At 46.7% G+C, this 24859-nt stretch overlaps 1 protein-coding gene across 3 annotated transcripts in view; it reads right to left on the bottom strand.

The window, feature by feature from the left end:
• Positions 1-24859, bottom strand: part of RALYL (RALY RNA binding protein like) — a 519639-nt gene that overhangs the window by 85331 nt on the left and 409449 nt on the right. For all 3 annotated transcript variants that reach the window (XM_045581553.1, XM_036437321.2, XM_036437324.2), the window contains 2 exons: positions 21922-21997; positions 8631-8663 (listed from right to left, as the gene is read on the bottom strand). In XM_045581553.1, coding sequence (XP_045437509.1) covers positions 8631-8663; positions 21922-21997 — 109 coding nt within the window. The remainder of the gene's footprint in view (positions 1-8630; positions 8664-21921; positions 21998-24859) is intronic.

Here is a 24859-nt window from a genome sequence, read left to right as displayed (position 1 = left end):
TATAATAAATTATACATGTAATGCATATTACATATAAATTATGCATTTATATGGGATATATTTATGATAATTTGAAAAAAGAAACATTGTTATTAATATTTAATAAAATCACTTATTAAGAGTTTAAATTATATTTTAAATAATTTAACATTTAAGTTTACTTTTTTAAATTTATTTTTTAATATTTTATTGCTTTTGTACAGAGAGGAAGGGAGAGAGATAGAGAGTTAGAAACATCGATGCGAGAATCATCGATCGATAGCCTCTTACACACCCCCTACTGGGGATATGCCCGCAACCAAGGTACATGCCCTTGACCGGAATCAAACCCGGGACCTTTCAGTCCCCAAGCCGACGCTCTATCCATTGAGCCAAACCAGCCTCGGCAACATTTAAGTTTAGTGCAACCCCAACTTCAGTCTGGGATGACGCCAGGCACTGTGCTCTCGGGCCCTCACAGACTCCGAGGCACGCCTTCTGGTCTCCCTAGCTCCGGCCTCTCATGCTGAGCCCAGACCAGGCGAGATCAAGAGCCCACCTTCATGTGCCTCAAAATGGGGGTGGAGGGGTAGGGGGGAAGGGGTAGGAGGGAAGGATGGAAGAAGTTAGATTCCAAAGTTTTTTGAAGCGATCCCGAGACCGAGAATATCTGTGAAGATGACCTGCCTGCGGGCAGGAAGGGGAGGATGGGGAGGATGCTGGTTTGGTGCAGACAGGAGCTAGAGGTCTGGCGGTATCAGAATTGCCAGGTAGCCATGGAAACCACCTTATGCATTGACCCACCCAGGTCCAATGAGCCTTCAGGCTTTGTGCTAGGCCAATGTTTATTGTTAATTTTCCTTTCTTCTTTTGTTAATCCTCACCTGAGGATATTTTTTCCATTTATTTTTAGAGAGAGTGGAAGGAAGGGGTGGGAGGAGAGAAACATCCATGTGAGAGAGAGACATTGATTGGCTGCCTCCCACATGGGCCCTGACTGGGGCCAGGGATCAAGCCTGAAACTGAGGTATGTGCCTTTGACTGGATTCAAACCTGGGACCCTTCACTCCACAGGCTGATGCTCTATCCATGAAGCCAAACCAGCTAGGGAGATTTTTTATTTTCCTAATGACATTATTTATTCATCACTGACTTGTAAATGTGAAAGTTCTTATTGAGAGGGCAGGGCGGGGCGAGGATGAGCTCCCAACTCCGCCCCGTAGGGCGGAGTTATCCCTAGCCCTCAAAACCCCTGGACTGGGAGAAATTTGCTCTCTTCCGCCATGCTGCCGGCATGGGTGGGAGGAGCACATGCTAGCATGGTGAAGGCTCTTTTGTTTATTGCATTGGACTTGGCTCCTTGGTGGTCCTTGGGGATCATGAAATCTGGGCGTAACATATGGGGGAATTCGTCCGGGATCTCCAGGACCATTAGGGAAAACCCGGTCTGGAGAGCCTGACTGGCCGCGGTAGGTGTGTGTGTGTCTGTGTTTTTGTGTGCGCTCTCTGGAGGGACGTAAAACCCCTTGTGGAATTGGTGCCCGAAAACGCCTGGTGGACGCACCATGAAGGCCACGGGCAGGAGGATCAGAAGACGTTCTGACCTCCCGGGAGGGCCTGAGAGGGACCCTCATATGGGGAGAGGAATGGCGTGAGCCGTTGCCTCACCTGCGGAAAGTGAACCTTTCCCAGGTCTGAGTTTGGTATCTGTGGGCGACATGGCGCCCCAGGATGGAGCCGGCGAAGTGTGGCCGGCGTGGTGGTGCGGGGCCCCCTGGCGGCGTTGGGTCGGAGGGGGGGCTCCCGCGGGGCTCAGTCTGTGCGTCGGAGCGCGGCTGGGCAGTGGTGGCCTCGCTCGCGGAGCAGGCACCTGGGTTAATTTGCTGGCTGCCTGGAGAAGGGGAAGTGGAGCTGGGAAGCAACTGGGGCGACCCGCACTTTCTCTTCCGGGGCTGCCTGAGTAGTGTGGCTGGGGTGGCCAAAGCAGCCTCGCTCCGGGGGCCTGGGCCCTAGGGGTCGGGCCCTAGGGGCCTGGGCCAGAGTGGAGACATTGGTCCCTGGAGACATTAGGTACCGAAGAAGAGCTCAAGGGCAAATCTCTGTGCTCAGTAAAGAGAAAAGGCCAGTTCAAAACAAGTGCGCATAGTTTTGGGCTGTGCTTAAAAACACTTTTCTGGGTACAGAATAAGTTTTAAAAGTGGTGGAGATAAATTAAAACTGGTTTCCCAAGTCATTGTAAGCAGCTTTTGAAATTCCTCGCCATGAGGCGGAAACTAGATGGTAATGGTAGCAAGTTTACATGAATGGTGGTGAATGGCCAGGAGTCTTCAGGTAAAGAATGTTTTCATTTCCATTTGAATGCTGCTCCAGCTTCAGGGAGTGGCAGGTGATTGGTGGTGAAGCAGCCCACAATGGTTAGTCTTCTTTGTCATTGGTATCAGCTAAGCAGAGTCATATAGCTACTTAAGTATGAATTGTGATTGACCTATGATTTTCTGACATTGTCTTAAATCCTAGTAAACTGCCTCTGGTGTGGAGAGGTCTAGGGGAGGCTGGAGAGCGCAAGACTATTAGCTCTCCTACAAAGAGATTATTCAGTGCTTTGTTTGAACTTCAGAAAAAAATTTTGAGATCTGAAAAAACTATGATTAGATCTGTTGCTGAAACTTTACCCTAAATAAGCAGGATGTATTAGAAATGTAATGTTTATTAATCTAAAAAAAAATGCCAAATATATTTGACTTGCCAGCTTTAAAAGCTCAAAGTATAAATTGAATTAGGAAAAGTTAATTGCAGTAACTAGATGCCTAGAATATGGCAGGCTAACTGTATTATATGTGTTAAGAATAAGCAGTAATGATCAAAGATCTCAAGGATTGATTTATTCTCATTTGTCAGATGAAAAAGTATGTAATGCTTACACTTAAAAAATTATTTTAAGTCAGTTTTTCTGAAGTAATGTTTAATGTAACATGAAACTTTTATATTTGATTTGTTTTGTTTTGCTTTTCTCATATGCCATTGTTGTTGAATTTGGGCTTGTACCTGCATCTTGTATTTTGTTTAAACTTTGGGAATCATTTTTGGTTTCAGTCATGTGTATCTACTTTATAGGTTTAAGTAGACTTCATCACAAAGGTTTATAATTTATTTAGAATTGTGTTAAAACAATGTGAAAACAATTATTTGTATGATTAACCCCAAGAGACTGCTTGGACACTTTTCACCGATGTTCTGCGTGGGGGGAGTAGAGGGGGCTTAGAAATGCAGATAGATCTGTATCTGTAGGAAAAATGTGACATTTTAAAATTCAAGAGGAAAAATGTGACATTTTAAAATTCAAGCTGTTAGAGGCCTGGGAACAGGTACTGGACCTGCTCCCTCCTCCCTTGCCTTTTCTTTGAAATTTGAGGCATGGTTATGTATTTTTGGAAGATAAGATTTTTATAAAAATTATAAAGAGTATGTCCTGACAGGTTAGCTAGGAGAGGAAAGCCTGTTAGTTTCCTGATGGGCATGGGGGCACCTTATTTAGTCTTGAGAGAGCCAATAGGACCCGTACATCAGCCCAGGAAGCCACCGGACAAACTGCCTGTTTTCCTTGGACATCAAGAAGGACTGTGGTCCTTGGAAGGAACACGTACTGGGGGAATGCAGCTGTTGAACTGGTCCAAAGTGGAACAACGGATCTTTGAGGAGCTGAAGAAGGCTCTCATCTCAGCAGCTGCCCTAGTCTTGCTGGACGACTCGGAGCCCTTCCACCTCTACGTGAGTGAGGTAAGAGACATTGCCAAAGGGGTTCTCACTCAGACTCTAGGTCCCTGGAAGAGACCTGTTGCCTATCTGTCTAAGAGACTGGACCCTGTGGCAGCAGGGTGGCCAGTGTGCTCCCATGCAGTGGCCACCACAGCATTGCTGGTGAAGGAGGCAGATAAGCGGACTCTGGACCAGGAGCTAACCTGGATGGGTCAGGCTTTTCTCCTGGACCAGCCCTGTGTCCGGATACATAAGACTCTGGCCATCAACCCTGCCGGCCTGCTTCCAGATGATGATGATGGAACCCATTCATGACTGCACAGAGGTAACAGACGACAAGGTACTGTTCACGGATGGGAGCAGTTGTGTTCAGGATGGGACCTGATATGCAGGGGCAGCGGTAGTCACCCTGGACCACACCATTTGGGCACAGCTCCAGAACTTTGGGCCTTAATCCAGGCCCTTTGATGGAGACACTGTGCCATCCACAGAGAAAAGAGGGTTACCAACTGCAACCAGAAGGAATTGGCTGAACAGAAGCAAGCCACTGAAGGACCAGATGGTTGATGGACCCTCCAGATGACAAGACTGTTGGTCCCAGAGGCTCTAGGTCAGAGTTGCCCGGTGACACCAGGTTAAGTGTCACCAAGACTTCTGAACTTCTGTGAGGCAGAGTTGCTAGAAGTACTGTCTGTGCACAGGTAAATGCTAAGCAAGGTAAGGGGATCCCCCCTGGGAATTCAGGTCCCAGGGAACCTCCCCAGGAGAGCATTGGTAGGTGGATTTCAGAGATTAAACCACCAGCATTAAGGTCTAGTTTTTATAGACACTTCAGATTAGGTTGAGGTATACCCCACTATCAGATAACAGCCCCACCTTGGTAGCTAAGGTATCTCAGAGTATAGCTCTAGCCTTAGGACAGGTAGGTGCGACTCGGGAGGAAGGGGGTTTAACTAAATGTGTCTTAGAATCGGTGAAAATTGGACCAACCCCCTGTCCTTTGCCCTCTTGAGGTCCAGGTCTACCCCTTACTGGGACAAGTTTCCCCTTTTTGGGAGGGGATCATGTATGGTAACCATTTCCTTGCTCAAGTCCTTACAGGCTCTGCAGTTTGCTTGTTCCAGATGCACTGCCAGTGCCCACCGCAGACCCTGTAGCCCCGAAACTCAATGTGGGTAAAGAAATTTGCTGCCCAAGGACTCAAAGGGATGCTGCACTGTTATCCTGAGCACGCCCACTGCTGTTGAAGTAGATGGCACCCAGACCTGACTACATGACTCCCAGCTCCTGCATGGCCTGGATCCTGGCAACTACAGGCCAGGAGGAGAACTGGTGCCTGCAGGAGGGGAACTGGACTTCAGTGAGGACAATACTGATGGGAACTGTGGTACTAAGGGTCTTGATAACTGTATTTGTTGTTTATGCTGAAAGGAAGTAGGCTGCTGAGTCAATGATTTGACTAGGCACATTAGACAAGGGGGGAATGAGAGGGCAGGGTGGGGCGAGGATGAGCTCCCAACTCCTCCCCGTAGGGCGGAGTTATCCCTAGCCCTCAAAACCCCTGGACTGGGAGAAATTCGCTCTCTTCGGCCATGCTGCCGGTGTGGGTGGGAGGAGCACATGCTAGCATGGCGAAGGCTCTTTTGTTCATTGCATCGGACTTGGCTCCCTGGTGGTCCTTGGGGATCACGAAGTCTGGGCGTAACACTTATATCAGCCTAGAGCAGAAGATCTGAGATCACCAATTTCCTCTCACAATTCCCCAAGCAAATATTTCCTTGTGTTGTAGCTGTTTTTGACAAAATTTTCCATAGGTATGTTCTGATTGATTTTATGTGGCGTCACTTAAAAACTCTATTTTATACCTGACCAGTGTGCTTGGTGGTTGAGTGTTGACCTATGAACAAGGAGGTCATGACTCAATTCCTGGTCAGGGCACAAGTCCGGGTTGCAGGCTCGATTTCCAGTAGGGAGTGTGCAGGAGACAACTGATGGATGTTTCTCTCTCAGCAATGTTTCTATCTCTCTCCTCTCCCTTTCTCTCTGAAATTAATAAAAACACATCAAAAATATAAAAATGCTATTTCATAATTTCTGCAGCACATTTATCTGAGGAGAAAATTTTCTTCCATATTTACATTAAGAAGACATGGGCATCAAAATATATCAACATTTCTTTTCATTACAGGAATTTAAATGACAATTATTAATGTTGATCATTGAAATATGAAATATGTGCTCATGTTTGATAGCCTATTTCACTCCCAGGTGTTATTTTTTCTCTGCTTTATAAAACCGTCTTTGATTTCCACATGTAGCTCGAAGCATGGCCTGCAGGAGGCGCTTGTCTCTGACTGACTGGCACAACATGAACGCGCCTCTAGGGCTGCAGGAGAGCTGACTTCCTTTCTTTTTTTCTTTTTCTTTTCAAATGAAATAATTTTATTCAAAGAAGATAGTTCTTTTTTTAATTAATAAACTTTTACACTTCTCAGAATAAATTTTAAAATCTAATAATTTTAAACCTTGTGTTTTTTTTCTGCCCTGGGAATTGAGAGCAAACTTGTTTACATGTAAACTTGCCCTTAGGCTATCAAAAGGTGTAGCCATTCAAGTGTAAATGGACACATTGTTTAAATGTAGCTGCTGGTTGGAATTGGATTACCTGTTCTGGGTGGGAAGGAGAGCTAACTTTCTGACTGCTCCTCAGTGCCAGGTCAGAGCTAAATGTATGATGCAAATTTTCTTACTTATTCTCTATTTCACACAACTAAACTAATAGAGCTTGTCTAAACTAATAGAGCTTGTCTGTGAGGGTCAGAAGAAGGAGGTGGAGGCAGTTTCTAAATGTACACAGCGGCACCTTTTTAAGACAAGGGCAAGCAGTGCTAAAGTATGCGATATTAAACATTAATTCGATTCATTAATACGATTTTTTATTCAACAAAGAATTAAAGCGAATGTGAGGTGTGCAGGGTCCTATGTCATATGGTCACATGTCCACGATATCATGGACCACACACCATGCTCTTCTTCCCTTTGGCAAGCAGCTGAGGTAAAAGTCACATCTCTGAACATGTGTTTCTTGCAGCAGATTACCTGCGCCTGGTAGGCTCCTGTGTGTCCTGTGATCACCATTACCCTGTCTCTCCCTGAAGAGGATCAGGAGAGATTCCGACACTTTTGGACAATTGTATTTAAAATCACTTCCTTGGAGGAGAATGGGGGAGTTTCACTAGGATGTAAAATGTTCAGTCAGCAGAACCACTGGTTGTACGCTTCAACCCACTTTACTTATAAGTCATATCTAAGTCAGACCTAGGTCATATCTAAGTTATGTTTCAGACACCTCTAAGTCATACCTAATTCATACCTAATTCATATCTAAGTCACACATAATTCATGTCTAAATAATACTTAAGTCATATCTAAGTCATATTAAGTAATGTCTAAGTCATACCTAAGCCATGTCTAAGTCATATCATCATCTGCTATGTCATTTTCCCATTTTGAATTTTGCTGAGCTATAAATTATTCTACTGTGAAAATGTTTTCTCAGGGCTCTTCTACAGAGTTCTAAACTCCAAATGAGTTTAGGACAGAGATATGGAGGCTGCGCAATAAAAATGACTTCCATCTCAGAGTGTCGGGAGGACAGGGCACGCTGCTGGGAAAGTGCACTCAGCGAGACGTGGAGAAAAGCTATTTCACCTCCTGACACACGTGCCTTCCAAATGAAAGGCTGCCTCTGGCTCACAGATGTCTGACAATAGAAGCTGATGACAATGAAGGAGGAAGCACGCTCTAGTGATTTCTTTGGACCTGATCAACGCGACTTTCCATTTTTCATAAGGTCTTCCAATAAATCACCTGCTCATTCTATTCCCCAGCCTCCCAAGCCATTATTTTGATTACTGTGATTGAAGCGACTTCCTGAGATGCTTTTATGAGGAGTAGAGGGGAGGGACCATGGTGCTCCAGGAGGGACAGAATGTTCAAAGGCCACAAACAAAGACACAAAATAAAATTGATGTGATCACTCAGAACCTAACCCCACCCGTGTTCTGGATACTGAGCATGAGCACGTGGATCCTAGATGTGATTGTTTCTTCATCGAATGCTGTACAACCTCCTCAGGGTGAGACATCACCTTCCCCAGCTCCTTCTGAGACGTGACAGCATGGACATACGCTGAGCATGCAGAAGTGCTCTCACCTGTAACTAATCTGTTAAAATGTCCTAAAGTGACTAATATATGAACAGTCCTTTAATACACGAGTCAAAGAATTGCCAGGCAGATCCGTTAAGAACAGTCAGTGTGGAATGCCTGAAGACCAGCCCTGTGTTCTTGCTCACACTATACTTCCATTGGACCATGTGTCTTGACTCAGACGACACCACCGGCTCTGAGTTCGGAAAGCCAGTCTGAGTGATGGAGTGGAGAAATGAAAATGAAGTGAGAAAAAAAAAAAGATAGAGATTTTGGAGATTGGGTTGGAGAAATTGGCGGGAGAATCACTGAGCAGAGAAGACTGAAGGAAAATGGCCATGTGGGAACAGTGACGCTGCAGTTCAGAGGAAAGCTGAGAACCTGACTGAGCATACGTGTACATGATGAGATCGTAGATGACCAGTCTACCCTGTGCTCATGGAGATGGAGTTTACACAGACATCCGTCAGCTCATTTCTGAGGTCACAGTCAGCCCAGGCTGCCGTTCACTTAAGTCTTTATCAGATGGAGGCAGCCAAGCCGCTGAAGAAAGGATGCTCCCAGAGATGAGTTAGGACTCTGAATATGGACTGAAATGACTGAAACACCATCTCAGCAAACCTTGGTAATTTGAATTAAAAATTGATTAAAGAATTGAATTTAAAATATTTAGACATATACTCACCCAACAGATAGGAAAGGCTCCTTTGAGTCAAGTCTGTGAAAAAAAATATGAAAAGTTTATTTTAACATAATGATATGCTATCCAATTAAATTGCTTTTGTATAAACCCGACTGAATTGTTATCCTTGTTGGGATGAAAATGCATAACCTTGCACCAGTGTAAAAGCTATAAATAATACACTAACACCTAGTCTGGACTAATTCAAATTCTAGCTGGATTAATGAGGAGGCTAAAAACGTGAGAGAAACCCGGTATGGGACGGAGCTTTGAAACGATGCATTAGGATAACATTGTTAGTTCACTTCTGATTTGCTCTCTCTAAGTCTACTTATTTTCTGTCTCCCCTACTCCCAGTAATTTGTGTGTAGACGTTCCTACAGGTGTCTGTGATGGCTGGAGAAGTAAAATTTACAAAGCACTTGGTTACATAGTAATTGAATAATTTATTTCCAGTACATCTTCCAGCATAAAGATGTAAACATCATGGTACCTGGCCACTAGTGACACCACCAACTGGAGCCAGGACATAGGCCGGGCCCTCCTGCTCCCTGTGCCCCGGGGATCAGGTGCTTTTGTGGCTCCTCACACGTGAATGGGAAGTTAGTTCTGAAGAAAGCCTCTGTGTTGTTGAGGCATCTTGAACAATCCACTTAAAAACATTTGGGGTGGAGGGATTGAGCAAAATAGATAGAAAAAAGAGAAAGAACTCCTGGGGGGAAGGGGAGGAAAGGGCGTAGGGGGAGGTGGAAGAGAGTAGAGGGAGAATAAACAGTGATGGAAGAACAGAAGGGGGGAAAAAGAGATATAAGAAGGCAAATGTAAAAAAATAAGTAAAATAAAATTAGTAAACCAAAAAACAAATAGAAAACCCCTGTATTGTGGCCCTTATTTTCCTCATTACAGCAGAGGCTAGGATTGCACCAGGGAAAGGGCTTCTTTCCTACATCAGCTCTGTATTCTTTTCAAAAGGTCAGCCAGCAGAAAGGCAGCCTTCTCCATGCTCTCTCGCTAACAACCAAGGAGGCCGTAGGATGGGTGTGCACTGGCCATTTTGTTTTCATATGTTTTTTATCATATAACTAGAGGCCTGGTGCCCGAAACTCATGCCAGGGCAGGCCCTCGCAGCCCAGCTGCCTCACGACCCCGCCCCCTGCCCACACTCACATTGGCCTGGCGCTGCCTGCGTTCACCTCCACACCCCCCAGTTTTCCAGTTCCTTGGAGACCCACAATCCATTGCCCAAGGAGGGTGGCCTGGGCTCCCTCTGTGGGGTGATTGTGGGCGATGATAGGCCCCCCAATCAATCACATTGCACCCACTTTGGCTTGCCTGGCGCCAGTGTCATAGTGTGGCAGTGTAGATGGTTCCACTATTCAGCTGTTTGGTTGATTTGCATATTATGCTTTTATTATAGACTAGAGATCTGGTGCATGAAAATTCATGCACTGGGGGGGGGGGGGGGGGAGGGGTCCCTCAGTCTGGCCTGCCTTCTATCACAGTCTGGGAGCTTTGAGGGGTGGGAGGTGACCCAGGTATCAGGGGAAGGCGATGCCCAAATCCACCTTTGCTGCTGCCACTGCTGACAGCGCCAGCCTCAGCTGGTCCTGGTTACCTGAGTCTTGGGTGGCCCTGGGTGGCTGGATAGCTATCTGAGGCTTGCCTCAGCCTTGGGCCAGCCCTGGGCAGCTGGGGAACAGAGGGGACTGGGGGACCCTGGAGGCAGGTGCACAGAGTGGGTGGACCCACCTGGCTGTGTTGTGTGCCTGCTGCCCTGGCAGGGCTGAAAGGACTGGGCACTGCCATCTTGTGGCTATGAGTGCTGCCATATTTGAGGGTGTGGCAGTCAATTAGCATATTCCCTCCTTATTGGCTGTGGGTGCTGCCATATTTGTGAGGGCGTGATGGTCAATTAGCGTATTCCCTCTTTATTAGATGGGATTATAGGTTAAATGCAGGCAATTATTAAAGACATTTTCATCTAAATTCTGGCACTTAAAGATTTTTTAAAGCTTTCTCATTCTAAATTATTTTGTTTATGTGTATGTCACCCCTTTCTTGACAATTTCAATAACCGTTGAAGAGAGAGAAACATTGATCTGTTGCCACGGGTACACTCCCGTGACCAGGGATGGAACCCACCACATTTTGGTGTCTGGGACAATCAATTGAGCCACCTGGCCAGGGCTTTCCATGTAGCTCTTTATCGCTTCTCCTACAGCCACTTTATTGCAAGAAGCTTGTCTCCTTATTGCTCAGATGTGTTGAGTTTAGCTATGCCCTGCTGGCTTTAGCATCCGGTTCTATATGAGCACTAATTTTTCCTTCTTCCCCACTGCATGGTCTCTAGCTTTTGAGTCTCTCCACCACCTTCTAAAGCCGATCTTGACTCCTTTGTCTCACAGGGACAGCCCTGTCACTGCTCCCACTCCATATCTCCGCCGCTGTGACCGTCTCAGGACACAGTCCTGGTCAGCAGGCTGAGGGGGCGTGCAGACTGGTAAGGGCATGGTGCTTGCCTCCACCTGGACAAGAAGCTCCTGAGGCTCCATGTGAGGCCTCCCTGTGGGCCTGGGGCGGGGGCGGCGGGGGCGAGAGGGCTGGCTGGTGCTCTGGGAGCTGAGCAAAGGGGGAAGAGGATGTCTACTGAATGCAAGCCCCAGGCACCAGGCTATCCTGCCTCAGGTCTCCTCCCGCAGTGGTGACTATTGACCTCAGTGAGCCATGCTGGGCCTCGCAACCACCCGCTTGGCCGCCCTCATCATGCAGGGCCAATGCCCTGCCAGAGAGACTCAGAGAGTCTTACGCTTTTCTCATGCATCACATAGCAAACCCTGAGCCAGCCCAAGGGCCGGGGTGAAGAACACAAGGATCGTCTGCAGGGTTCTCCCACAGAATGGACCGGGGCCAGGGCCATGCCAAAGGCCAGCTGTCACTCTAAGATCCAAAATGACTGGGATGTAGGAAAAACCCACTTCTGTCATTTTTGTCCTGAAAAGTGAAAGAATAAGTAAAAGCAGGAAAGTGCTGGAGAAGCAGGCCCCTGGGGGAAACTGTTAATCAATCTAAACCCTAGAACATGATTACATGGCAGAATGCCCTGCCTTTTTTATATCCTCTGAGTTTTTATAAGGTAATTGTTCTGTGAAGAAAGTAATTGATTTTAACTTTCCTGAGATTTACTTTTAACAGGAAATAGGTAGCGAATTTAATACTACTTCGTTCAGGATCCAACAGAATTATGAGTACAATAAGATAAACTTCCAAAACATAGGCGCAGTAGACAAGTAAAATAGAATGCAAAATTTAAATCAATGTTTGGGTTAATGGATGTATAACACTTTGTATTTTACAACAGCAAAGAACTAGGCTGTATTTCCTGAGGGCTCGGCATCATTCAAAATGCTTTGTGAACGTTGATTTATTTCAGCAACACGACACCCACCCTCTGAGGTGGAGCTCACTTTACAGATGAGGTAAGTGATACTGAGACGCTACTGGTCTTCCCAAGGCCACACGGCCAGCAGTGCTGGAGGCCAGGCTTGAACGTAGGCAGTCGGCCTGAAGGTCCTGGGCTCACGTCCAGTGTGGCACGCCTTGTCTCGCCGTTTATTTGGTTTGTCTGCACATTGCTGATGGGATTGCCTCGAGTCCTCCCTTCATTCTTCCTCAATTCTCCTGGGAGGTCATATCCGATTCCCAATGTTGTCCTCATTCCTGCTGTTCCCAAATGTCCCTCTGGCATCACCCCGTTTCCGACGCATGGGTACATCTGCCCAGAGTGCACCTTCAACTATAGGAGCCTTTAACACAGCACAGCCCAAATTTCATTCTTTGCCTCCCTCCCTCCCTCCCTCTCCCTCCTCCCTCCCTCTCTCCCTTCTTCCACCCTCCCTCCCTCCCTCTCTCTTCTTCTCCTCTTTGCCCCTCACTCAGTGGCCCACTGGCACTGGCACCGCTGGGATACTGGAGACAGAGCTGGAGGGCGGAGAATGTTGCTCATTCACTCTGCACAGCCTCAGCACACAGCCTTGGCCCAGAGCCGCTCCTGTCCCCTTGTTTCTGTGCCTGAATCCTCTTCACGCTGCTCAAGCCTCTCAGTTTTCGCTGCCGCAGTGCTAGTGCTCAGATCACCAGCTTCCAGGGGCCCATCGCCCCAGGCCTCCCTCTGCAGCCTTCCCGCCAAGTGCCCTCTCTCCCAGCAGAACCCTCTGCCTGCCATGGAGTCCGGGTCCAGTGCCTTAGAGCTTAGCCAACCAATTGCTCCTTGCATGGAGAAAAGCGGGCTCAGTGTATACACAAAGCTCACAGCTGTTTTGATGATGATTTTGATCAAAGATATGCGCTTGTGATTCTTAGATGTCTTTCTGTACAAACACTTGGCATATTAAAGTCTAACACACTTCTATCAGTATTCTTAAAATTCTTACAGATTCATTTACTGCTGAAATATTAAGCAGGCAAGAGTCTTCCATGTGCAGTGCGGACAGCCTTTTCGTGGTAACTGTAGATGAATTCTTTGACATCCAGTGATGGGCTAAGGATTTATAACACTTTGTGTTTTACAACAACAAAGAATAATGAGAGCACGCATAATTTAAAATGCTTTATGAAAACGTTGATTTATTTCAGCTGATGACCAAAACCAGAGCGAAGCAGCCCGGCCTCTGTGAGCTCTGCTGGGGAGCAAGGCGCTGGAGAGGAGGTCTGGGCATGTGTCAGGACCATGAGAGCAGATGCAGAGCTGTCCCAGGCATGGAGTGCAGCTTGGAACAGAGACAATGATATCATCACAGTTTTGCAGGGGCCAGGTGGGCTCAGAAATCCGGGGGCCACCCTGAAGAGCACACGGGTGTCTAACCACTCGGCAGCGCACCTGGCTCTGATGCAGAATGATGTCGAGTGTCCGCTGTCTGGAAGAAAACGATGGTCTGTCCGCTGGCTATGGGCAGGCGCTTCGAGGGTGTTCTCAGGCCCCTCAGCCCCTCTTCGGGTGCAGGACCTCCAGGCACAGAGCCGCCAGAGATGCCCTGTTGCCCCGCCCACAGCCTCCAATGCTGCTCTGACACCACATTGAGAAGCTCATGACAACAAGCAGCTCTGGGTGCAACACGGGAGCAATCATTTCCTAAAAGCTTGTCTGCTCCAGAGCTGAGAGGTCAAACGTTTTAATTTTTATGTCAATTCTGACTAATTGATGGCGGCCGCTGGGAACAGTGTGCTGACAGGAATTCTAAGGCCCCTCAGGCCTGCGGGTGGAGGGCTGCAGTTCATCCGTGTGCACCTTGCAGCTGCCAAAGGAGGCACAGGATGCTGTACCAACCTGGGCTGGTGGCCCTACAGGGACTTCTCCGCCTCCCCAGGAGCGGGGCGGGGAGGGGGAGGGGAGAAGAAGACTGAGTGTGCTGCAGGGCACACGGCACACCATCCAGGCTCTAGCCCGCCTGCCAGCCTGTGCGTTATGGTGTGCACTTAACGCCTGGGGTGAGAGCCGCTGTTCCGAACTGGGCTGTAGTCTCAGCAGGTGAGCACATCTAAGTCTCATAACTGCCCTGAGGCCATCATCATCTCCATTTTTTTTACAGGAAACTGAGGCAGAGGATTGGGCAGCTTCCCAAGACCTTACAGCTAGAAGGTCATAGAGGAGAAGGTAACTCAGAGTGTGACCAAAACCCTGAGTTCTTAAAAAAAAAAAAAAATAAAAAAAAATAAAATATATATATATATATATATATATATATATATATATATATACATTTATTGATTTCAGAGAGGAAGTGGCGGGGGGGAGAGAGAGAGAAAAAGAGAGAGAGAGAGAGAGACATCAGCTCTGAAGGATAGTCAGTTGGCTGCTGGGAGGGGGCATGTCTCCATCAGCCCCAGCTTCATACCCCTCTGGCCATTCTGGGCATTTCTCCCCCAAGGAGGGGTGCTCAGTGAGAGGCCACACACACCAGGCATGGCTCTCTGCTCAGGGTGGGGCGGGGCAGTGGGGCAGGGCAGTGAGCCCGGTCAGCGGCTCCTGCTTTCTCTGACCGCTGGCGTGGCTCTGTGTGTCATTTGAACCAGGCTGCTCTGTAGGTCTAGCCTTCTTGGAATGACTGTTTGTTTGTTCTTTGGTTTATTTATTTATTTTGTTTATTTTATTTATTTATTTATTTATTTATTTATTTATTTATTTATTTTTGAGAGAGAGAGAGAGAGAGAGAGAGAGAGAGAGAGAGAGAGAGAGAGAAAGAGAGAGGTAGAGAAAGAGAAAGACATTGATGCATGAGAGAAACATTGATCAGTTGCCTTTTGTAAGCACTCCGACCAGGGATTGAACCTAACACCCAGACATGAGGCCTGACCGGGGTTGAACCATGAACTTGGTGCACGGGACCACACTCCAGCCAGCTGAGCCACACTGGCCAGGAAGACCATCACTCTTTATGAGGTTCATCGTTGGCCACAGGATGATAAGTTGTCTTGAGAGAAGCAGGAAGGAAAACTGGTTTGTTCCACTGCACCAGGGCTTTCTCTGCATCAGCAGGAGTTCCCTTTCTCTTGGAAAGTATGGATTGAAGAGAATTACCCAGATGCATGGGTATTCACTTTGAGTGTTAGAAGTAGACATTGTTTTTGCATTTTATCTTGCAGATATTGGAATCACACTTTTCCACACCCATGATTTGCTTGGAAAGAGTGGACCAGGAGCAGAAAGAGACTGTAGTTGCTACACAAACCCTACTTAATAAATGTTTTTAAATTTTATACTAGAGGCTGGGAGCATGAAATTTGTGCACAGAGGTGTGTGTTCCTCAGCCCAACCTGCACCTTCTCCAGTATGGGACTCCTCGGGGGATGTCTGACTGCTGGGCCTAAACAGGCAGTCAGACATCCTTTTCACAATCCAGGACTGCTGGCTCCCAACTGCTCACCTGCCTGCCTGATTGCCCCTAACTGCTTCTGCCTGCCAGCCTGATTACCCCCTAACCACTCCCCTGCCAGCCTGATCAACGCCTAACTGCTCCCCTGCCAGCCCAATAGTCCCCAAATGCCATCCCCTGCACATTCCCTCTTTATTAGATAGGGTTTTTTCTTTAACATATTGGACAGCTCTAACTGGTTTGGCTCAATGGATGGAGTGCCGGCCTGCAGACTCAAGGGTCCCAGGTTTGATTCCGGTCAAGGCCATGTACCTTGGTTGGGGGCACATACCCAGTGGGGAGTGTGCAGAAGGCAGTTGATTGATATTTTTCTTTTATGATGTTTCTAACTCTCTATCCCTTTCCCTTCCTCTTGGTTTATACATATAAACATTTAAGACTCCTCCATATCTTCCTGGATGGTGTGACTCAGTGACTGAGACCCCATGCTGGGGCTGGGACAGGATTGCTCCTTGTGGAGTGAATATATTTTTGTTTTTTATAAAAGATCATGAGGGCCTCTGGGCAGCATTCTGCGGGGCTTAGAGGACTTGGCGCCACCATCTTGTAGCTGTGGGGGCTGCCATTTTATCACAGAGTGATGGCTAATTTGCATATTACTCTTTTATTATATAGAATGCTAATCTTGAGAAAGAAGAGCAGCATCAGAAGTGTCACCCTACCTGATATCAAACTATTTGACGAGGCCATAGTAATAAACACAGTACTGTACTGGCATAGAACAGACACATAGATTAATGAAACAGAATAGAAAGCCCAGAAATAAACCTGTGCATATATGCTCAACTAATTTATGACAAAGGAGGCAAGAATAATCAATGGAGTAAAGACAGTTTCTTCAATAAATGTTGGGAAAAGAGGACAGATATTGGCAAAACAAGTGAAAGAAGACCACCTTCTTACACCCTATACAAGAAAAAACTCAAAATAGATGAAAGACTTAAATGTAAGACTCAAAACCATAAAACCCCTAGAAGAATACCCAGTAAACACTTTTTAAACTAATAAGTATGCATAGATGTATGTATGTGTATATGTGTATAAGTGAGTGCCTGTCTAACTGAGAGTATTTGTATGTGTGTTTAATAAAATAATCTTATTTTCTCTATATTGTTATTTATTTAAAAATTATTTTAGTGATATAGTGTTTTAATAAAATTTCAAATTGGACCTAATAACATAAGCCATATACCTATCACATGTTTGGATATTTAAGAGATTAAGGTTTATCTGGACTTAGGTTGGAGTTAAATTTAGCCATTAGCAATTTTGTGGACTTTTGCTGTCATTTTGTTTACTACTTAAATGACATTAGTGAGCTTTGGCATACCTTCCTTAGGACTCTTCACACTTCTTTTGTCCATTTTTTAAAAACTCTATTTTGAACAGAGTTGCATAGAGGTGGAGCTAAAAGAAAAATATAGTAAACTATTTTATCAAAGAATATAAATTATTTACATTGAAACTTGACCTCTGCATGTTAAGAAACATTTTAAATGAAATTATTTTTCTTTCTTTTTAAAGGTTCCAGTCTACAGGAAAGCTAATGGACACCTGGGCCTTGTGATGCCTTCCTGTAGATCAGACTTCCCGTGGACAAGACCTAATCAACACTGGCTCCTCCCGCAAACACTTCAATGTCACTCCTAGTCATTTGTTGTTGTTGTTGTTGTTGTTGATTTATCTGTTTGGGTAAGAGAAGCAAACAATAAAAATAAACAAATGGAAACTACATCAAACTAAAACATTTTTGCACAACAAAGAAAACCAACAAGAAAAAACAATAGCCTACTGAATGGAAGAAGACATTTGGCAATGATACATCCACTAAGGGGTTAATATCCTGCTTTCGGATGGACTCTGGCCTGAGTGCCAGCGCTGGGCTGGTGTCCATGCCAGAAGGATGGGATGTGGGGCAGCGACCTTTAAAACCTCACGCTCCATGTGCACGTGGGCCCAGCTGGCAGGGGAGGCGAATGAAGCCCTTAGCAGGGCAGCGGGAGACACTGACACTGGAAGTAGCAGGCTCCTGAAAGTGGATGTGTATCATCCTTGACATTGTAAAAGGAGACAAAGTGTACATACGATGAACAGCAAGTCCTCGAAACATTGCTCAGTGCAGCACTGGTGTCAGGAGCTTCCCTCCACATTGGTGTTGGCGATTTATCATTAGTTGAAATTAACTCCTAATACTTCCTTTCTATTCAAGGTTCCAGGGGACATTGGGGTCTCCTTTCCCGTGATATTACAGAGTGCCAGGAAGGCTGACAATACGCCTCAGGATCAATTGTCACATCACCAGGCTCTTGCACAGGCCTCTTGTTTGGACCATGTTCTGAGGTTTTTTGATCACTGGAATTCCTCTGACATAACCCACATTCATAGCTAACACACCAAGGGTAGGGATGTTAAAAAAATGATGCTACAGCTTATCCTGTGATAATCGTAAGGAGTCTTGCATTTACTCGCAGTGAAAATCTTGATTCCTATGGTCACCTATGTGGGGTGGACAGGTTGTTATGAGAAGAATTGTAGAACACCATAGACCACATTTGGGAATCAGCTCTGATACACTGCCAACAATCAGCTCTGCTACACAGTCAGTCAGCAATCAGCTCTGATACACTGCCAATCAGCTATCAGCTCTGCCACACTGTCAGTCAGCAATCAGCTCTGCTACACTGTCAGTCAGCTATCAGCTCTGCTACACTGTCAGTCAGCTATCAGCTTTGATACACTGCCAGTCAGCTATCAGTTCTGCTACACTGCCAGTCAGCTATCAGCTCTGCTACACTGTCAGTCAGCAATCAGCTCTGCTACACTGTCAGTCAGCTATCACCTCAGATACACTGTCAGTCAGCTATCAGCTCACATACACTGTCAGTCAGCTATCAGCTCAGATACACTGCCAGCCTTGCTCACATCAGAGGAAAGTTCTGTTTCCTCTCCAAGCAGAGGGGAAACCATCACACCACCCTTCTCCCCATTGAGCAATGAGTTAGTACCGTTGGAACTGTGTTTGTGGGGAGACTCACTTCCTGGGACAAATCATTATTGTGGATACACAGTGGTGGACACAGAATGTTAGAAGCAGCAAATTAACCAATGTTACATTTCCTCGGAGAGTATTTGCTCTTTACCATTATATGAGGTCCAAGTTTTATGAATCTTCACAATTGACTAATTACCTTTCCTATATCAATAGCCTCGAGCGAGAGACCTTTTTATTACAAGTGCTATTTTCGTGAATTGTCTGTCTTTATGAATTCACGTTCAAGATGGAAATCATTACTTTTGCTCCCTTCTTCCAATCCTGACCCTGAGCCACTGTTTCCCATGAGCCTGAGAACCGAAGCCGGACCGTCTTCATCTGATGAGAGTCTGGCCACCAGACAGTCCAGTTCTGTGGCCTTCGCCAGTGGCTGATCCTGCTCCCAGCATGCCATGCTCTTCAGACCTCTGTGTGGTGCGGAGTCTGTGCCTGGCGTGTCTGCCAAGTGACCATCTGCTCATGCAGCAGCAGCACCCACACTTTGTGCCCCTTCCCCGCCGGCAGTACTGCTCTCACTTCCTATCTTACATATCCGTATGTATTTATATTCATCCATGTTCCTTATTTACATGTGCACCTAAAGCATGCACAAGACAGGAAATGTTTTGCAGCTACACTATGTTTTAAATGTTAGTGTCTTCTCCATAGGCCATGTTGATTCAGCATATGATGCATGATCAGTGCAGCCTGTCTGGCTAAGTCAAAACTCAGGCACAAGAAGGGGCAGGCACGTGACGCCTGTGTGGATACTCCATTAGGTGCTGCTCTGTGATGATGATGGAAAGGAAATGGAAGTAAGAGGAGAGGAGAGTGTGATGGCAGACCTTTTCCATCCCCGCTGAGCAAACATACAGAGACTTTAGGGCCTGAGGCAAACCCAAGGTTACCTGTAACTGTGACATTATTACTTTACTTCATTGTCCTCTCCCTGCCCTCAGCCTTGCATTTTCCTGTCACTTGTCAGGAAGGTCAGCTGTCACAGTGCCCAGACTAGAGTAAGTACACAGTGAATGTTTTGTACAAATGAATGAATGATCAAATAAAATCATCCCAGTCCTTTCATGTGACAGTGAGGAAAAAGACCCCAAGATGCAAAGAACAGGAAAGCAGAAAGCACCCTGTGCATGCTGCTTCCACAGTCACATTTCCCGACACCACTGGGCGCTTCCACCTCCATTGTTCAGTGTCACCCTGTTAGGGAGCCATCACCCTGGCTGGGGCTGATTGGTCAGAGGGTCGTGCTGATATGCCAAGGCTGTGGTGTGATCCCTGGTCAGGGCACATGGAAGGAGCAACCAATGAATGCATAAATAAGTGAAACAACAAATTGATATCTCTCCTCCTCCATCTTCTCCTCCTCCTCCTCCTCCTTTGCCTCCTCCTCCTCCTTTCTCTCACTAAAATCTATCAATAAAAATTAAGAGAAAATCAGCTTTAAGGGAATTACACAACTATGTGTGAAGAAGATCTTGAAGCAACTCGAATAGGTGGTAACGCGTGTTCTCACGTCACATGGAGAGGAATGGAATGGACTGTGGCTTTGGTGGCAGGAATCTGCTTGTCATAAGCTGTGCAGTCCGATGGTAGCAGGTGGGGATGGCCATGAGCTCCCAGCAAGGTCACCAGTCTCCAAGGCTGCACCCAGGATTCAGGCTCTGATCTTGTCACCTGACTCCAGGCAAAGCCTTGGGTGACTCATAAGCTTACTTCCCCACCCAGGAAGCCAGGTGCACAGTGCAGCTGGAGCTGGGCGGCGAAGGGTAAAGGAGGAGACGCAAACAGCTGCCCCATGGAAGAGGAAGAAGGGAGGACAGAGCTCACAGGAGGGCGCACCTCTCACAGGGGATTTTCTAGCGGCGCTCTGTTCCCTTGGTGACCAGTTGGCAGTGTCAGCGCATCCCAGCCTTCATTTGTGTAAACATGGAAATCGCATAAAAGTCAGTGTAGTCTGTGCGCAGTGTCAGACGGAAATGGCTCTGTTTCTGATTCTTTTGAATTCACAATTGAAGTGGCTGAGTGATGAGGAATGACAGCTCGAAGCGCCCTTGTGTCTTCTCACAAGCTCTTTTCTCTAGGAAAATGGAACCACCTGAGGACCTAAGACAGGAAAGTGGACGGCCCTGCAGGGGCAGCGGAACTGAAGAGCCAGCCGCCACGGGCTGCTTTCTAATGCCCGGCCTGGCTTTCCCCGCGGACTGCTTTCTAATGCCCAGCCTGGCTTTCCCTGTGGGCTGCTTTCTAATGCCCGGCCTGGCTTTCCCCGCTGGCTGCTTTCTAATGACCATCCTGGCTTTCCCCGCTGGCTGCTTTCTAATGTCCGGCCTGGCTTTCCCCGCGGGCTGCTTTCTAATGCCCGGCCTGGCTTTCCCTGTGGGCTGCTTTCTAATGCCCGGCCTGGCTTTCCCCGCGGGCTGCTTTCTAATGCCCGGCCTGGCTTTCCCTGTGGGCTGCTTTCTAATGCCCGGCCTGGCTTTCCCCGCTGGCTGCTTTCTAATGACCATCCTGGCTTTCCCCGTGGACTGCTTTCTAATGCCCGGCCTGGCTTTCCCCGCGGACTGCTTTCTAATGACCATCCTGGCTTTCCCCGCTGCCCCTCAGCTGCAGGGGCGCCACACACCAAACCCACCGGGAACCAGCTGCGTTTCAAAGCATCGCAATCACGTCCACACGCCCTGGACTAAGCAGCACATTGTATGGAGTCGTCTAGCTTTCCATCTTACGTTAAAAACCTCAGTTACAATTCAATAAACTCGCACACAATACTAAGATCAATCAGACACACTTCCAAAGTGTCTTCTCAGCTCTCTGCTGGGGTAGACAGCACAGGCTGGGCCCCATAGTCCCAGCTCTGACTGGTTCTCCTTGGACCGCCCTGGAAGCGGGCTGTGGGTGAGGCTGTGGGTGGGGCTGTGCATGAAGGTGGGGTGGGGTGGGGGAGGGGAGGCAGATGTGGGGGTGGCCAGGGGCACGCTCAGAAGCTGTATGTCAGCGTCTTGGTCTGAAAGAGGAGAGCAGCATTGCTGTGAAGATTAAATTAAATCTAGCGCCACGTGTGAGCCACCTACAGTGCAGGCATGCAGCCATCACCGAAAGCTGACCGTCCCACCACTGCCAGCACCCCAGAGGTGCCACCAGGTGAGAGAGCTGTCTGAGAGGTTCCGCCAGGCAGGAGGTCCTAGTCCAGCCAGCCAGGGCCGCCCAGTGACGAGTGCTGGCTGCTCCTATTCGCCCGCGTAGGCTACCGCACTGCCTTTCCAGTTGGTGGGCATCTCCACGCCACATTGCGGCCCAGTGCTCAGGTGCTCCCACTCACCTGTAAAGTGCGGAGAGGGGCCTCTTGTTCCCGGGTTTTGGTCTGTAGGGTTTGGGCTCTCCGGCCATGTTGATATCTAGAAGCAAAGATAAAATAGAAGGATTAAGGGACTATGAAGCCATTTGAGGAAAGTAAGCCATGAAATTTTAGATTCTTCTTGCCATTTGTCTATGCAAATGTTATGTGTCCTTCACTCATTCAACAAGGATTCACTGAGCACTGACTCAGGCTGGCACTGGTGGAGATAGGTCATGTACCAAACAGGTTAGACACACCTCTGTGGAACCATCTTTTTCCGGGGGACAGACTGTGGGTAACAGACACAGAAAGTGAAAAACATGCATGACAGGTTAGAAACTGATAAGTGGTATGGAAAGAGAAAATGTTGAACAGGGTAGAAGGAATTAGGAGTGCTAACTAAAAATGAGAGACAAAGAGAGGAGAGGGGAGGGGAGAGAGAGAAATATTAAGAAGAGAGCATGTTCTTTGCTTCAGGAACCACAACTCTGATAAAGTCACTAAGATTCAACAAGAAGATGCTTAAACACATGACAAAAGAGTATCTGCATGCAATTGACCAACTCAATTTTTTTTTTAAAAATGTGTAAAACATAAGAAATTGCAAAGTTGAGTCCAAAGGTTTGGAAAATGACACAATTAACTAGATTTAATACAATTAAAACTTCCAGAGGATGATATAAAGGGAAATTCAAAGGAGACAAACTTGAAGGACAATTGGAAAGAAGTGAGGGACACTATTTTATAAGAAAAAGGGAAGACTTCTATTTCTGTGGAGTGGATCCAGTACACGGTGTTAGGGATGGATGAGCACATTGAAAGGAAATTAATTAGAAGGTGGCTGGGGGTGGGGAGTGGGACTGGGCAAGATGGGCCAGACACACCCTGGAGCCTACCTCCCATGGTCCCTCCCCGGCAGGCAGCACCTGGGAGGGCACGGCCTTAAGGGGTCTGTGGAGTGAACAGAGTCCCTCTGGCAGTTGGGGTCCTTCGGCCTTGCCTGTGGGGATTGGGCCCAAACTGGCTCTCCAACATTCCCCAGCGCGTCCTGGATTGCAAAAGGGCGGTTCTCAGGTGACATACCCAGGAATCCGACTCCCTCCTCTCTGGTTCCGGGGTACAACACCTGAGAACCCGCTGCTGCCAAGTCCCCGCAGTTCAACGGCTCCTGCATTGAGCATCTGCCGCCTGGTGGTCAGTGTGTGTCATAGCTATTGGACAATTGCTTAGCCTTTTATATATGTACATAAATACGTAAATTTATATGTTCTACACTGTTTTAATAACCATCATCTGAAATCTAGTTGTTGTGCCAGGGGTGAGGGTGAAAGACGTTGGTTGGAGACAAGAGACAGCGGGCAGAGAGCTCAGATAACCAGTGAACATAAAACATTGCATAGATTGAGATGAGCGAGCACTTCCTTCGTATTAAACTTTATAAATACAAGATTCAGTTGTGTCTTGAGAACAACCCAACTTCTCTGGAAGCCAAAGCCCAGGTTTTTACGTCTCAAGAGCTGTTGACCTTGGAATGACCATACCTACCAGGTGAATGGCATCTTAACAGTAGCTTCTGTGGTCAGTGGCAGAGTAACCTCTGAGGCACCTTTCCTGATTGCCTGGCAGTGTGCCAGTGACACACAGGTAGGGCAAGAAGAGGTATGACCAAGCTTCCACTTTAGGCCACTCTCATAAGATATGAGCTTTGGAGCAAAATATTAAGATACAAAACATAAAGTGTAATTTCTTAAGTTCTTGAGTTTGCAAAGAAATTCATACCAAATACTAATATTTAAGAATCTTATAGTATCCTTAAGAAAGAAGGAAGGACTTAATAGAGTTGGAGGTATCCTCAACAAATATTTAATGATCCTCTACAAATTCTTTTGAGATAGTCCTCAAAATCCTAGTTGTATTCCTATTTGTTGTGCAGAAGTACCTATGGAGGTACCAAGCTGGTGGACTCTAGTCTCTGAGTATGAGAACCATGTTATTGTAGAGAGGGTTGATAAAACTAGGTAAGTACCACCAAAAAGCAGTCTCTTGAGGAGTTTCTGTTTAGGTTCATCTGCGTGGAAGAACTCCCCTGATGCCTTCCCAGACACAGGGACAAAGCAGAGGAAGCTAAGGCTTTACCCCAGGCCGGAGACTCCTGGACACAGGAGACCTCCACACAGGGAGGGGGGAGGGCTGTGACATTGTGAGCCTCTGTAAGGACCCACATTATATAATAGAACCATATCGATATTTTAAAATAAATTTTATTGATTTTAGAAAAAGAGAGGAAGGAAAAGGAAGAGAGAAACATCATTGAGAGAGGAAAGCATAGATGAGAGAGCACCATCTACTGTATTGGCTACCTCCTGCATATAGCCTGTCTGGGAATCCAACTGGTGACCTCTCCGTGTATGGGATGCTGTTCAACCAACTGAGCCACACTGGCCAGGGAAAACACATATCTATTTTGAGGTTTCAATATTCCAAGTAAGCATAAGAAATACAGAAAAGAGAAAATTTTATCCTTCTAATACTACACCTCAGATCCAAACAATTGAAAAATATTCTGATGGGCCACTGACTTTATTGAAATATATTTAATGTTCTAAAAAATGTAATGAGTTTTCTTTCCTTCTTTAGTTTGACACTAAATAAGCAATGTCGATATACTATGAGAGAAATAACTAGAAAGTCACAGAACTGGAAAAAGTCAATGAGCTGAACGAGCCTCTTCGGATTTGAGGTAAATGATTCGTGGCAGAGGGAGACAGGTGCCATTGCAGTGTCATCCTCAGCAAGGACAGCCTACATGCGGAAATATTCTCATGTGTCCAGGTCCTGGTAGCATACCACTAAATGTGTTAATGGCTGCATTTTATGATTTTATGCTCTGAGTCTTGGGAAGATACCTTCAACTCTATAC

This window comes from Pipistrellus kuhlii, unplaced genomic scaffold (genome assembly GCF_014108245.1).
Source record: "Pipistrellus kuhlii isolate mPipKuh1 unplaced genomic scaffold, mPipKuh1.p scaffold_m20_p_14, whole genome shotgun sequence".
NCBI lineage: Eukaryota > Metazoa > Chordata > Mammalia > Chiroptera > Vespertilionidae > Pipistrellus > Pipistrellus kuhlii.
This window is presented reverse-complemented; position numbering and strand designations above follow the sequence as displayed.